Source organism: Urocampus carinirostris, chromosome 1 (genome assembly GCF_059441175.1).
Source record: "Urocampus carinirostris isolate Australia breed hairy pipefish chromosome 1, RoL_Ucar_1.0, whole genome shotgun sequence".
Classification (NCBI taxonomy): Eukaryota; Metazoa; Chordata; class Actinopteri; order Syngnathiformes; family Syngnathidae; genus Urocampus; species Urocampus carinirostris.
In genome coordinates this window covers 3,731,880-3,748,606 of record NC_142349.1, presented here as the reverse complement: position 1 = coordinate 3,748,606, position 16,727 = coordinate 3,731,880, and the positions used below count along the sequence as shown (strand labels likewise).

The following is a 16,727-nucleotide window of genomic DNA, read 5'->3' as shown; positions in this document are numbered from 1 at the left end:
TGGTGCCAAATTTGCCACAACCCAAGAACAGGCCAGGGACCGTCAACAGTAGAGAAGGCTGTCCAGAGTTGCGTGCCCTGACGACCCATGCGGTTAAGGGATCCGTAAACTGTAAGTAGTAGTGGTAGTGGTCGTAGTAGTTCGTGAGGTTGGCACAGTTGTTGTACTCATTTATTTTAAATATGATACTAGTTTTGCATCCTTTTACGGTTTAAAATGTAGTTTCCATCCATGAACCTGATAATTCACAAAAATAAAATAAACGAAAGCGCTGACTGCAAGCAGACAAGCAGCAAGAAAAACAACACTGCCTTTAGAGTGATATAAGTGGTCGTCCTGGCTGTCAATCAAATTTGTCCACATCCAATTGGTCGTTTCTCTCGATATTATCGTTCCATCTTCTCCACTGGTCCACTTTCCGCCTCCTCCGCCCCTCGACATAGAGCCCCGCATTTCCGGATTCTAAACCGCCTACACGACGACGCCAGAAAAAAACAGACCAAATATCCCAGATCTGTGGTAATTTTAACGTTATTGTGCTTCCATTGGAACCCATTCTCCGTAGTTTCTGCATTTCGGATGAAATTGGACACCACTAATGTTTGTGGATGCGCCCATGTCCTCCAGTGGGCCGAGCCGCGCGCGGAGGGATACATCCGTGGAAGCGACAATGTGGAGGCTGCTAAAATGTCGACTTGGGAAATGAAGTCGCTTCGATTTTTGTGATATTCCCAGGAAAATAATCACATTTAAGTTATGGTTGGCGTCGGGGACGGATTTTCGGTTTCGTGACCAAGACGTGAGCTAGGCGGCCGACTGTGTCAGTCTTGGCCGCTTTCCTCATCTTCCTCGGGGACACGGAGGAGGAGGTGCGGTGGGGGTGCGAAGGATCCAGCCCCTAACTTTTTAATTTTTTTTTCTATGTGATTTTTTTATTATTTCGCTTTTGGATGCTACTAAACCGAGATAAGGTAAATAGAAATTTGATTTTAAATGTATTAATGTGGTGTCAATGTGGGCTAACTAGTCAAGTTCTAAGCGCAATTTTTAAAAGTGTAGTTTCTGTCGTGAAATTGAAATATTTTGTAATAGTCATATGTTTTAGTAAAATTGTGTTTGGCTCTCGTTGAGGTTCGGCAGCTCCCCCCCCCCAAAAAAAAAAAATCGTCTTTGTTTTACTTTACTCAACGATGTAGCTTATTAGCATAGCAAGTTAGCCCCCCCCCCCCCCCCTCTTCACGTACATTGACGTCTGGCAAAATGTCGAATAACATCAATAAAATTGTTTCTAGAACGCATATTTCCATAAACTCTTCTATTGCATAATGTAACTTTACAAACTTGAATATTTTTTATGTATTTCAGCCCGGTTTGAAATTGTCTTCTGAAACTTTGCTGACCGGCTCTTTGTGTCGCGTCCCATTGCTGAAGGCAACAGGTTTTTATGGTGGGATATTTTTAATAATTGATTAATACTTTTTTAATGGGGGTCTTTCATACCAACGCAAACTCATAGTTTTCTATTTAAAGCAACACATCAGACACTTGCACTTCTTTCTGCAAAACGTATCCGAGTTGCTGTGGGGGTTTCCGACTGTTGAGGCCTTAGCAACTTCCATTTGTTTTGGATCTCCCCCCCCCTCCCTTTTTGACCTCGGACCACAAAAGACCCTCCACTTGTGTCTTTGCAGCATATTGCTGCGTTTTGTTTTTCTCCTTTTTTCCATTTAAATAAGGTTGCAACATACATCCCATCCCAAAGTAAACAAAATTACCTGAAAAGAAAAAAGGGATTACATGTTGAAGCCCAAAAGTTTATGAAAGGCCCGTCCCCAAAATAACTTTGGACGCTTCTTCTGTCAATCAATTAAACAGTTTATGAAATGAAATGATCTGCATTTCATATAGCGCTTTACAATGTGCTCCACATTTCCCATATTAGGGGTTCAGTGTCTTACCCAAGGACACTTTGACATGTAACACGGACAAGCCGGGATTCGAACTGGGATCCCTTGAACCCAAGACAAGCGCTCTACCTCCTGAGCTACTGCTGCCCAAATACATCTCAAATCATTATAACAATCATTGGATAATCTATTTGAAAATGATGATTGTTTGAATTGCGATATACATTGAACTGTTTCTGAGTTTTTTCACCATACTTCTCCTTACAACAATACAATGCGTATAACCTGAGGCATATAGGCATTTTCTCATGTTAATTTTACAAGTTTGTCCATGTATTTAATTCTCTTGATCAGCCATGTTTTGGTTTGATTTTGGAGACTCCCTTTTGTTTTAGATTTGCCTGAGTTATAATAAAAGTACAATATTAGTGTTTAAGAAATAATAGTACATTGTTGCAATAGTGCAATAACATCTAGCAGCAACAACAACAAAAACAAGTAACGACATATGTATTTTCAGTTTTATTTAGCAGCAGCAAAAAAGTAAATAAAAAGTTGCAAGGAATGTTTTCACCGTTTTGCATGCTCGTTTAGGGTGGTGATGGCCCTGGGGGAAAAGTTGTCTCTGAGCCTGTTTGTCCTTATTATGAGGGACCTGTATCATTTTAATAGCACTGCTTTTTATGCATTACAACCTATGCCACCCCACCTGATATTTTTTAATATTCTTTTTGTATCTTGTTTGTTCTACTCCTTAAAGTCTCTCGTTAAATGTTGCCATTTGAAACTGGAAGTTCACAGGCTATCTTCATTACAATATCGCTGCTGTTGTCTTTTTTTCCACTCCGGTTCCATTTTATTAATTCATGTAAGCCAAATATTTTTAAAAACTTAAACGTGAGGTAACATCAGGTATTGAAATTTGTGGTTTTGTCTGGGAATACTCTTGTACACTCACAGTTTCTACAAAACACACAGATTATTAAGAACAAAACATAGAAATATTGAAGCAGCGTTCATTTAACATTTTTTCAGAGATGCGATTATTTTTCTCCCAAAGAAAGTTTTACCAGGCAAAATAGTTTATGCAAGTTTTAGTTAGAAGGTGTTTTCCAATTCAATTCCCCTATCATATTGCATTTATAATATTGCGAGTATTTTAGGAAAGCGTTTAAAGCCTTTCTAGTTATAAATGCTCTAAAAATATGCCCATGATTTATTTTATTTAGATATTGTTGGATGTGAGGGCGTTGTGGATTGCAACCAGTATGATGGCGCGGGAGATTAAAATGTCTGCTCTTTATAATTCTAAGATAGTGCCATGACCTGGATGGGTAGTAACAAAACTCACAGGTATTTAGTTATGGGTGTCCCGATTCTATAGTATCAGCTTGTTGTCGGCCCAAAAAACAGTATTTGATATTATGGAATTTCATGTTTACTGAGTGTCTTAGTCGTAAAAAGGTTTCTTGATTAGTTTTTGAATGGCAATTATATTCATGGTTTTCTCATGATTCAGAAAACTGATAAAAAAAAAAACCTGTTTTGAGTTATACGCTCATTATTCACATAAAATCAGAGCGCTTGGTGAACTGAAGTCAAACTTGACAATTAATTTATCGTTCAAAATTTAGAAAGGATCCAGTGAATGTGTCAAAGTTGTCGTTCTAATCTTGGCATAAATTTATTAAAGCAATTCCAGTTTTCATTTCTCGGAAATAATGGACCTTTGTGACTTTTTTATTATTATTATTTTTTTGTCATTCCCAAAATCTTAAGCGTAGCCGTTTGTCCATTGTTTTAGGTTAAAAGAGTCATTCTGCGCCGGTGAGATTGTTTCCCAGAATTCATCATGGTCACTGCTTACGCATGCTTTTAATAAAATCGCTGTGCAAAATTTGAAACAAGCTAGTGATTTATAATTGTTTTCCTGCTTTTGTTAGCAAAGAATACCCAACCTCATTATCTACTGTAATGCTTTGATTTATACTCCTAAATACACCAATGTAATCTTCAGTAACATGGCCGGTAGGATTCATTAGCAATGAAGAAGTTATTTTGCTATGATAGATGTGTCACGCGCATAAGCAACTTCATTGCCGATGATAAATTTTATAGTGAGAGTATTCACCTGTGTACCTTTCACAGTTATATAATTAAAATATTTTTTCTTGTTGCACATTGAAATATTACGTTAAAGAACCAATAGGTTTATTTCTAGACATTATTATGTTCATTTTTAAAAATGTGCCTCATCTCTTAACAATATCATGCCATTTGTCATTTTTGTGGTACATTCTGATAATTCATATTGTTTCTGTTGTTTAGGTTTTTGTGGGGTATTATCACTTGAATGTTTCATGAATGTTGCATCGCAACTGATTTTGATGCTTTAATGTTGATTGATTGAATGCCATTTTATTTCCCCTCTTTTCATCCAAATACAAGGTTACAATGAATTCACATCAACAACTTTATGAAATAATTGAGAAAAAAAAAATACTAAAGGCCAACTGGAAAAAGACGGTCTATCTAAAGAGCTTGAGCTCATCAAAAAATCTAATATAAATTTTGAATAACTAATTCAAAGAGTCTTTCAATAAGGGATTTTCTTTGTTTTTTTCCTCTTGATAATTTCCAAAATCCTGCTTCTGGAGATTGATGCCATTTTTTGTCCTGCATGCTATATTTAGAAAAGAAAATCCAGGCAAAATCAAATTATTTTCACGTATGTCTTTATTTGTTTTTACCATTACAATAACATTATGCATCTTGGATAAACATTTCAAAAGTAGTGTTTGAAAGACTGCAGCTTGACTTATAGATCAATGGAGCAATTTTTTTTTATTTCAGTAATAACTATAATGCCAAGATATTATAAGCACCTGATATATCAGTAAGTCCATACGATTACAGGTGTTTTCACTAAACATATAAGTGTTCCAATACTGAATGCCACATGCGTTGGCAAAGAAAACAATTTTACTCTTTCTTATCAAGTGGCTTTATCTTGGCTGTACACATTAGTATCCATGATAAGTCAAAAATAGAAGTACAAATGTTGATGCATAGAGGGTAAACTACAACAAGCAAATATAAAACTATCTGCTCAATGATTAATGCGTATCTGCAATTTTGTCTTTGAAACGGGTGACACTTTCCTCTCATCTTGTCTCTGACTGCAGTAGCTTGCTGAGACTGAAAGGGCAAGCAAACAGCAACGGAGAATGACTACAGTGGGGACAGACAAGGAGCTCAGCGACTTGCTGGATTTCAGTGCGGTAAGAGATGTTAACTCGCAAAGAATATTGATTTGAGGCATTGGTTTGTGTTTGAAGTTCCACATTTATTTTAGATGTTCGAACTTCCAGTTTCAAATGGCAAGAACAGGCCAACAGTCAGACTTGCAAGCAGTCAGTTTGGGGGATCTGGTAAGTCCAAAATCATCTCAGCGTTTAAAACCTCAGTGTGCATTACATGGGGACCAGTAGTTGTGTAAAAAAATACTTCATTTAAATCCAACTCTATTGATTCAAATAAGAAGCAAAAACACATATATGATCTCATATACATGATTTTATGTTTAGAATATTGTAATGATCTCTCACAACTCAAAGAAGCTGATATGTTTGGGTACCATCTTGCTACTATGGAAGTTTTTGAATGAGGATTTTGCGAAGCTAGCTTGTTCCAGTGCTTGTTTTAGTACTTAATGGCCACTTACCTCTCACAGCTGAGCCTGTCAGTCAAGCATCTTCCACTTTTTTCCTGTTGTTTCCTTCTTTAGCCTGTCATGTTAGCAACCTTTTTGCAGTCTATGGCTCGCCGCTAGCCTCTATTGTTACTGTTAGCTGCTCCTGCTTTGTCCTTCAGTGTCACCAGCCTTTCACAGTTAAGTCCTGTAATTTAGGTATCGTCCGCTTTTTTGGAAGTTTTTTTTTCTCTAGCTACTCATGTTAGCCACTTGGCTGGAGGCTATGGCTTGCCACTAGCTGGCCACTAGTTTCTATTGTTGTAGTTGGCTGATCCTTCTTTGTCCATCAGTGTCACCTTCCACAGCTGAGTCCCTTGATTTGACATCTTCAGATTTTTTATTTTTTGTCTCCTCGTCTTGCCATTCATGTTGGCCACTTGACTGCAACGCTATAGCTTGCAGCTAATTGCCATTGTTAGCTCCTCTTGCCTCATTCTTCAATGTCATTAGATCTTCACAACCTAATTTTGCTGAATTCTGTGATTCAGTGTATGGCACTTGACAAAATCAATACTTTATCGCCCTTTTTTGGCATGTCATGCTAACCATTATGATTTGCCACTTCCACCAGCTCTGACCAACTCCAGCTTTTGCCTCTTTTCAGCTGCTCCGAGTGTACCCAGCTTACCAGATCTTTTGTTGTTGCTAGCGGGGATTAACGGAAGCTTTCATGTCCTGTTGCTTGCTAGATTTCATATTTGCTCACGCAAGAAAATATGGATTTAAGCTTTGGAATTTTGCCAAGTAGTATCTATCGGGCTTCCATGGTGTCATCTTACAATTTGCACACGGCAGCTCTATACTAGGCTACCACCTTAGTGGTGAGTTATTACACACAGTCAGTTAAAAATCTCAAGTGGCAATCATAAAGAACATCTGCATTTTGTCAGTCTTTATTTATTTTTTTGAAAGGAATGAAATACCGTAAATTCCGGACTATAAGCTGCTACTTTTTCCCCTAACTTTCAACCCTGCAGCTTATTCAGTGATGCGGCCAATTTATGTAATTTTTCTAACAGCCGCTAGCGGTGCTCGAGTGTTGCTACCATTAACTGCCCTGTCAAAGCTATATTATTATTATTAAAGCTTTGAAAACTCTCTCGGTGTACCATCTTTCTTTGTAAATATGTGTAAACCATGTATAATATGTATTTGCAACTGTATATTTTTGTAATGTATTTATTTGTATTTTATTTTAGACACTTATACGGGTGAACGAAAAATGAGGGGCGGAACAAACGCGGGGTGCCGAGTTTAAGTGGGGACCGCTAAAGGTGAGGGACAGACAAGGAAAGAAGAGGGGGTAAAAAGTTGGTTAAAGAAAAAGGAGTTGTGTGAGTAAATGTGTTCATCTGATATATTTTTCCCACCCTTACATTTGGAAATATACACTCTTTTCCTTGGATTACTTTCAACGGGACCTGGACTCTGCAGGTCTGCATCAAACCTTAAGTACCGGTATTATTTTCCGTTCATTTTGCCGGCTGTGATTTTTAGACTGTGGACTTTCATGAAGGTGGTTTGATCCTAGGATTGTGTTCTATCGCGGCAGGGCTAGGACTAGCTTGGCCTTGATGCTAGGTCCTTAGCTTGGCCTTTGATTTTTGCATTCCGGAGATGGAATAAGAGCTTGCTCTGTCCACTCCACGCATCGGCCCGGTATTGCAGTACCTCCGGGAACGGTGCATTTGCAATGATCGCAGCAAGGCTATAGGGCTAGGACCTTAGCTTGGCCTTTTGGCTGAGAGTAAATGTCCCGGCTCCTGGGCTTTGTAGCGTATTAAGAACTGACCGATAACGGATAATGGATAATGAATAACAAAGAAAGATCAATAACCCTTAAAAACCCCAAACCCCATTTAGTTTCAATCGCGGGACTTGAAGTCTGGTTTGGGTTAATTTTATGTTTGTGTTACATGTTTAAATGTGGGCGCATGCGGCTTATATACAGGTGCGGTTTGTATATGTACAAAATTGGTTTTCCTCTTAAAATGTGGTGGGTGTGGCTTATAATCTGGTGCGCTCTATAGTCCGGAATTTACGGTACTTTTTTGCCTTAAGATGATGCCTTTGCTATTGATGTTCATTTCAAACAAAAACAGTTGTGGGTAGTTTTCTAATTGTGTATTAGTTTCTCAAACCCCCAGAAATTTCCCCTATCTCCCCACCCTGCCATCTCTCTTGCATTTCCTTGTCCAAACCTTGCATTTGTCCTTTCAATCACCTTGTCAGCTGTTGCAGTTCAATCAAAACCGCCACAAAGCGGGGGTGCTGGGGGCTGATGGGAACAAGCTGATTAATCACCACTGCTGACTCTGAGAAAAACCTTTCTTTTCTGCTGTCTTGAAGCCCACTCCAAGGGTTTTTTTTGTCAAATTCACACGAATCAATGACTCCTTATGTTAATTTAGTGATCAGAATGTTTCAACTTTTCGGAAATAACTATCTTTTAATATCTGATTTTGTTGGGTCACTGATACTCCTGACAATGTTAAAATACAATCAATGTGCAGGTAATTTAACATGCCAACTTGTTTCTTTCATGTTTCTGCTAAATTTCATTGCAATGTTTTCATTGCACAATTTTTGCACTTACAATTTATTGCAGTTTACAATCCATGACATATTTTTATGTTTATGTTTATTTTTGTTTTGTATAGCCCTTAATCACAAAGGGTCTCAAAGGGCTGCACAGGCCACAGATTATTGCAAACCCCAGACTATTATTACACCATCCCCTGATCTTAAACCTACTTGAGGGAAAGGAAAAATTCAAAAACCTCAACATGAGGAAAATGACAAAACTTTGAAGGGACCGCGCGTGAGGTAATCCCCCTTCCAGGATGACCAATGACAAAGCATTTCTATTTCTTTAGTCGGGCAGTGATTTTTCCAGTGTTCCATACATAAATTGTATAATTTCAAATTATCATAATGTACATACTGTTAATCTTGCCTTTTCATTTGTTTTCATTTTTCAGAAATATTTATTTAGATATTTTTCTTTTAATCATGTGCTATGTCATTTAAATGCATCATCATTACAATGCAGTTTACACTTCACAAATTTTAGTCACAGTGGTTCAAACTAAAAAGTGTGTCATTGGAACTTTAAATACAAACGACTAAACTTTCATTTTGTTGTTGAGGTCCTGCTAAACACATTTTGGGTCATATTTTCTGACATGGATGCTTTTGAATTTGTGAGCAAACCAGAGTGGCCAGAGTATAAACCCACGCAAACACGGTGAGAAAGTGCAAACTCTGCATAGGAAGGCTAGTAGCTGGATTTGATCTCATAACCTTAGAACTGTGCCGCGGGCGTGCTAACCACTCAGCCGCCGTGCATCCTACTCTAACTCCATTCCGTCTGAATTTATATTGTGATTGATCATGACTTTTCAAGCATTGCTTTAATACTTTCTGTTGCATATGTACAGGATTTGAAACTAAGACGAAAGACAAGCAAGTCTTGGGGGGGCTACTGGGAGGGTAGCCAATTTTACATTATTAATTACATAACTCATAAGACCAGTAAAAAAAGCAGTACTTTTTTAAGGTTTTCTCACATATGGTAAGTGTGTTGTGGTTTGGGTGTTTTCATATTCGACTTCTGTGACTGTCTTTCTTGTCCTCTTTGATTCAAGTAACCTCTAAATTTAAATTATACCAGTGCTCTTTCATTTTTTTTCTCTCCAAAAACCTTGGAATATATTTTTACATACTATGAGTGAAAAACTGAAGTGGAAAGTCTTTTGACTTTAAATTCAATTTGGTCATTTTGCTTGACATTTAATGTGAGTACAGTTAGAGCGTCAGGTTATGGCGCCCCTAGCTTAGAATATTTTTATGATACAGGGTTGGATCCAATGTATTTTCGGCCCCTCGTTACAGCATTTTTAACACCATGTGAGATTAACAACAAATTCTTCCCGGCACCTAAAAACGAATTAAACAAAAACTTTGCGGTCTTTGTGTGTATGACAAGTTATTTCTATAAGATGCCTATCTGCTATTGGCCATTGTCATTTAAAATGGTCAGCTATTGGTTTGTGTCATAGCGTCATACCCAGGGTTGGGTAGGGTTACTTTAACTTGATTACCTTCAGTTACTTTTGTATTACTCCAATACCAAATATGCTAATAAAAGACAAAATAAACTAAATATGAATAAAATTATGACTCACAACACGTGGTAAGCTTTCTCTCCTGGCTTTGATCTCTTTGATCTCTGGCAAAACTAACATAAAATGCGACAGAAACAAAATGAAAAAAAATCCAAACAGCGTGCCAACATTTTTGCCGTTCCATGTGTTCCGTCACTCCCCAAGCCTGCACAAAATTTAGTAATTTTATTCATATTTAGTTTTTTTTGTCTTTTATTAGAAGATTTGGTATTGGAGTAATCCAAAAGTAACTGAAAGTAATCAAGTTAAAGTAACCCTACCCAACCCTGGTCATACCACAATGTCTTTCTTCATTCCATTCAGAATCTCATTTAACAAACTTGTTTAGCTATGGGTTCCTAGAATTGCTGTGATGCAAAACGGAGAAGCAGGAAGATAATAACCATGGAAACTCATTGTTACCTTCTCTAAGAAATATGGCTGTAACCAATTCACAATCAGGCCAATTATGTAAGAATAAGGAGGGAATTACAGTGGAACCTCAGTTTTCGAACGCCTCTCAGTTCGAACAAATCGGTTCTCGACCAAAAATTTCGAGAAATTCTTGCTTCGCTGTTCGGTCAAATAATCTGAGTTCGAACGCCGGTATGCTAGGGTGCGATGCTGAGCGGCGTACGGGTTTAGATCGTGTAGATTGCCCCCACCCCTCGTGAAGAACTGTTATCACGTGCGGACGTGTTTCGTTTTGCTTTCGTTTTTAATATAGGTGTACCAAGTGTTTTAGCCCCTAATTATGCCTCCGAAGAAGGTCGGTGCAAGCAGCAAAGTTGCTACAGGTGAAAAAAGAAGAGTAGTGCGTATAACTATTGCATTTAAGAAAGAAATAATAGCAAAATATGAAGAAGGTGTGCGAGTTTCCGATCTTGCTATACATACAGCATGGCTTCTGCTGAGCACCACAAAGGTAAGAAATCCTATTCATAATTCTTTTCTTTACCCTTTGTTCATTTTTACACGTTCATGTTAGCGTAATCTTTCGTACGGAAGATTACGATAACGCGAACGTACGATTAGCCTGGGTTAGCTTTGTTTACGTAAAACATTCAGGGTGTTGTAACGGAGCCCCATTTCCAATGAAGCGCTAGCCACTTGTTGTGGAGACCCGGGTGCTAAATGACATGTAAACGACCAGATTTTTTTATTTTTACACGTTCATGTTAGCGTAATCTTTCGTACGGAAGATAACGCGAACGTACGATTAGCCTGGGTTAGCTTCATGTTTACGTTCATGGTAAACATTCAGGGTGTAGGAACAGATTCAAAATGATTTACATTACTTTTAATGGGAAAAACGATTTCGGTGATTGAACAAATGGGTTTTCGAACAGGGTTCTGGAATGGATTATGGTCGAGAACCGAGGTTCCACTGTAGTCACAAAGGGCATGACAATCCTAGCAAGTGAAAGTTAAAGACTTTGCGAGTCAGCTATAAGATATTGTAATTTTGTGATATTTTTTTTTTGCTAAGGGTGCCAAGGCTTGCTGTGGTGATAAAGGTAGGAGCAAAAACACTAACCATGGAAACAAACTTGCAAATATCAAGAAATGCGAATAAGGAAGTGCATTGTTACCTTCGCTCAGGTATATGACCATAACCAATAAACTTTTGTGACAATAGGATTACACAAGATGCTGTTATGTTATTGGTCGCCGCCAAAGCATCATAAAGATGCCAAAATGAAATCAGTCAAGATTGCATATTTTTTTGCTCTTTAATTCAGATCTTGTGTAAAAGAAACTTTAATTTGTTAAGCTATCCAAAGTTTTGACCAAATCCTTTGCAGTAATTCTAAAGGGAGAAGCAGAAAGATGATAACCGTGGAAACAATGCTTGGGATTTTCAAAGAAATATGAAGAAAAACATGCATCGAAACACCCAGCTTTGGAATATGGCTGTAATCAATCGACAATTCGCACAATTATTAAGAACAGTGAGGTCATTGAAGCAACAAAGTCTGAAAAGAAGAAAAAAGTAGAAATATAAGAAGATGGTAAAATTTGTTCCATGCATTAAAACCAACGACCTCGGAGACTCTGAAGATCTACTGCTGGTCCACAGAGCTGGTGGAATAAATTATCAAATTATATACAGAGGATAAGAAAAAAAGGACTTTTTCTCCTGCCGTCATGCAACACACGTCCCAGCATGGCCAGTCTATAATTACAGAGGAAGAGATACCAGAAACAGCCAGCAAGCCTGACTCACAAGCTATAACTCAAGCAAATTTGCAGACATGTTTTTGTCTTAACAGGAACATTGCCACAGGGTCCTACAATTCCATGTGTCTATACATCTTCCTTCTTTCTGCAAAGTGAGTCACAAAGCATGAAGTCATATCCATGTCAAACTTCAAGAGAGTTAGGAGTTCTTAAGGAAATACTCAACAATGTTCGGTAACACATGCCTGGTTGTTTCAAACGTTGAGTCACAAGAGATTTTGAAAACAGCCCAGTGCACCCCAGACACATCTTGTTTGCTTTGTGCCATTAAACATTTGAAAGTCACACATTTGAGGACCATAAATAATAAAGTAGACCCCTAGAAAATTCCATGATTTTGTTCTTAGTTGGGGGTAATAAGGTGAAATCGTTCTATGGTAAGGATAGAAACCTATGCTTATCGCCCAATGCATTCCGAACCCCCTGTACGCCAGATAAAATAACAAATAGAAAGTACTACTTACTTGTAATGTACGTTTTTAACATTATAAATAAATACACATATAAAGGAAAAATTAAATGTTAGTGGGTGCATGCAAAGTTGGGAAGGAGACTGCAAATTCAAATGAAACCTAATTTTAAAACTTCCACTTGCAAGAGTTTTGTCATGTCCTCAGAAGACTGTCACCTCCCTATTCTTTATAATTGTATCAATAATAATTGGTTGCAGCTGTATTTGTCAGCAAGGGTAACTATCCGTGGTCCTGTTGCCGTCATTGTCATCTTCTTGCCTTTCCCTTTAGCATCACTGCAAGTATTTGGACCCATCGTAAAACAAAATCCAGTTTAGTACACGAGATTATGAATTGAACAAAGAGCAGGAAATGGAGCATTTAGGGAGGGAATTTAGTCAATAGCGTATCGGTATCAAGAACCAATAGCAGACCAGCATCTTAGAATATGTCGACCAATAGCAGATTGGTAACTTAGAGATGTAACTCGTTATATACACGAACACAGCAAAGTTTGAATTTTGTATGTTTTGGGGAATTCGTAGTAATTTCTTGTCAGTGTCGTATAGTGGGTAAAATACTGTGACGCGGTGCTGAAAAAACATTGTATTAAACATTGTAAAGTGAAACCATCGTGGACTAGGGACACTATAACCTGGGGTCTTATGTATTTGCTTTTTTTTTAGCCTGGTGAGCTCTGTTACTTAGATCTATCCTTCTGTGACGCATGCTGTACATCAAGCATGCTTTCATGTCTGATTGTACTTTCGATCCACAAATGATAACCTATTTAAGTCCAAGTAGAAAAGGCAAGGCAAGTTTATTTGTATAGCACAATTCATACACAAGGCAATTCAAAGTGCTTTACAGAAATGGCAAAGAGACAGGTTCAAAAACACACAATTACTGTTAAAACATAGAAGAAAACTCCAAATTTGATTTATATTTCCACATTTTTTGTGTATTGTGTAATCATTGTCAGGTCCGTACAGAACCACACACTTTTCTAAAATGTTGACAGACGAGTCAAGTCACACTTATCAGTACGTTACCTGTGAGAAAAAAAACAACCTCTTTCTTCCCTCCTCAATTATTTTGCTGGTGATTAGTGTGTGTATAGATCACTGTTGTCACTGCAGTTTCTGCACTGCAAAGCCATCATTCTCTTATACTGCTGATCCTGTCATGATTGCAGACCGCCACACACCCCCAATCATCATCCTGCACCGCTTTTTTATTAGACAACAAAAGCCTAATATGAATATTCATAGGGTTTTGGCTTCATTAACATGCACAATTGTGCGAAGCAGGCTGCAATTAAGCTTGTTCTTTCCCCACGAGATTCTATGTTGTAGTTCAAGAAGAGATTGAATGAAATAGGACAGACAGACAGGCAATAACCCTTAAAATTCATCTTTTCACATGCCAGACACATCAAATTCAGACCTTTTAATGGCTGTCGTAAAACTCTGGAAGGGGTCAACGTAACCTTTCTGAGAGTCTTGTACGAAATATGAATTATTCAGATGGTAAAGCAGCGCTCATCCATATGACGGCACTTTCTCCACACTCAGTTTGATAATGCTTCTTTTTTAAGGTTTCAACCGTGACTGTTTTCTTGCAAGCAAAAATCTGATTGGAAACGAAATATCAGATTTCTGGATCAATCTGAATGAATCGTTTATGTTTGGAGACAAATTACATTATATACATGGCGTTTGAAACCATTCTGATTACAAATGTTAAGGCGGGAATAGACGTCGTCTCCGCATTTTTACTTTTGCCGTTAAATAAAATACGATTTTACAGTGGGACCTCGGTTATCGCGGTCAATGGGGACCAAAACCACCCGCGATAAGTGAAAATCTGCGAAGTAGCGGCGCCCCTTCAAAAAAAAAAAATCTCATCTCATTATCTGCACCGCTTATCCTTATCAGGGTCGCGGGGGGGCTGGAGCCCATCCCAGCCATCTCCAGGCAGTGGGCAGGGGACACCCTGAACTGGTTGCCAGCCAATCGCAGCTGCAAATCACATTAGTTCTCGCAGCTAGCTGCGTTCTTCATCGACGCACGAGCCGAGTGATCCACCGCTAAGAGTCGTACAGCTGGGCGATTTTACGTCCGCCCGGGACGATCAGAGACGAATTCACGACAGGGTTTATACTTGCGGCGCACCGTGGGTGCCGTTCGGTCGCTCCCGCAAGCGAGCCACCGACCCGCGGCGCGGGTACTTTCAGGCGCGATACGCACGACACTGCGACAAGCCGAGCGGGTCGGGCGTCGAGGCCGGCGTCTCCCGCCCGGGCCGCGATGGCTCTACATGGCGCTACACGGCCCTCGATGGCTCCGGCCGACGGACGGGCGGCCGCGGGGGAAAGGGCTAGCTTCAGAGTCAGATTCAGATCTACTTTATTGTCATTCTAGTACACGTGTATACAGAACGAAATGTCGATGCATCTGACCCCCACAGTTTCCTTGAATGTACAGATATAAATAATGTTGTATTGTATTTTGGCTACGTATAGTATTTTACCATAGTGCCGATAGTGCAAGAAGAGTAGCTAACCAGATGCGCAAAATGGGCAGTCAGATTAACAAGTCAGGTACACAGTAACATTAACACTGTAACAATAACGCTGTAATTACAATAGTGCAGAGAGCAATGTGCAAGGAGTGGCAAGCTATAAAAAAAACTGCCAGTAGTGCAAAAGTCAGATTAGCAGCCGTTTAGATTTAAGTTAACTATATGTTAGATTGGCCATTTAACAGTCTAATGGCCAGGGGGACTAGACTATTGCGGAGCCTGGTGGTCCTGCACCGCACACTGCAGTACCTCTTCCCAGAGGCTAGCAGAGTGAACAGTCCATGATGGGTGTGAGAGGGGTCCCCGGTAATGTTTTTAGCATGGGATAGGCAGTGCTTCTGGCCAATGTCCTGAATGGAGGGAAGTGTAGTCCCGATTATTTTCTCTGCTGTCCTCGTTACCCTCCTCACACTACCCCAGTCGGTAGCGCTGCAGCCTCCACACCACACAGAGATACAGCTGGTCAGGATACTCTCTATGGTGCCCCTGTAGAATGTAATGAGGGAGGGTGGGGGCAGGTGGGCTCTCCTCATCCTCCGCAGGAAGTACAGGCGCTGCTGTGCCCTCTTAACCAGTGATGCAGTGTTTACGGACCAGGTGAGTTTGTTTGTAATGTGCACCCCTAGGAACTTGATACTGCTGACAACCTCCACAGCCTTGTTGTTGATGCAAAGTGGGGCATGGTTGGGCTGGTTTTTCCTAAAGTCGACAATGATCTCTTTAGTTTTGTCGACATTCAGGACCAGGCTGTTGTCCCTGCACCAGCCCACCAACTGCTCCACCTCCTCTCTGTAGGCCAGGTCGTTGTCATCCCTGATGAGGCCCACCACTGTTGTGTCGTCAGCATACTTCACGATGTGGTTTGTGGCGGACCTAGGGACGCAGTCGTGTGTCATCAAGGTGAACAGCAAGGGGCTTAGGACGCAGCCTTGGGGGGAGCCCGTGCTGAGGTAGATGACATCTGAACTGTTCTGACCTATCCGCACTGATTGGGGTCTGTCACAGAGGAAGTCCAGCAGCCAGTTGCGCAGGGGGGTGTTGAAACCCAGGAGTCTCATTTTGTCCACCAGATGTTGTGGGATGATGGTGTTGAATGCTGAACTGAAGTCCAGGAACAGCATCCGCACATGGGTGTTCTGGGGGGGACCTGTGCGGTTATGGGGGGGCGGAAGCCGCACCGAATCCGTGCGCCGGGAAACTAGAACGGCGCGCTGTGCTAGGGTCGTCGGCCGAGGGGGATTCCCGCAAAAAGTGAAAATCTGCAAAGTAGCGACGCCCCTTCAAGCCGCGAAGCTCGGAATCCGCAAACGTCGAACCGCGAAGTAGCGAGGTCCCACTGTACTTATGTCACTCACAAAATTCCATAGTACTGTCCTTGTTTCAGTTGCTCTCCAAAAGTGAGATCTATTGCTGCTACTTATGTCTTTACGAGATGTTCTTGTAAAGGCATAGATTTACAATATATATGGACGGGTACAACTGTGGTATCCAAAGTATATGGATGGATAGAACTTTAGCATTTTCGCCTTGGGGAAATAACATGGAAACTCCATAGAGAAATCAACCAATACACAGAGTTTTTTTTTTAGCAAGTATTTGTAATTTGTGTGGCTCATTATTCTCT

General features: G+C 39.9%; 1 protein-coding gene and 2 pseudogenes across 1 annotated transcript in view; 2 read left to right on the top strand and 1 right to left on the bottom strand.

Annotated features, from left to right (window-relative positions):
- Positions 1-440: 440 nt before the first annotated feature.
- The window catches only part of LOC148373282 (transcription factor E2-alpha-like), a 37,422-nt gene continuing 21,135 nt past the window's right edge, over positions 441-16,727 (top strand). The window contains exons 1-3 of the mRNA XM_088342810.1: positions 441-971; positions 5,096-5,188; positions 5,263-5,338. Coding sequence (XP_088198936.1) covers positions 951-971; positions 5,096-5,188; positions 5,263-5,338 — 190 coding nt within the window. The 5' untranslated portion in view covers positions 441-950. The remainder of the gene's footprint in view (positions 972-5,095; positions 5,189-5,262; positions 5,339-16,727) is intronic.
- On the top strand, positions 7,222-7,354 carry LOC148373284 (U2 spliceosomal RNA; annotated as a pseudogene).
- LOC148373283 (5.8S ribosomal RNA) lies at positions 14,473-14,618 on the bottom strand (annotated as a pseudogene).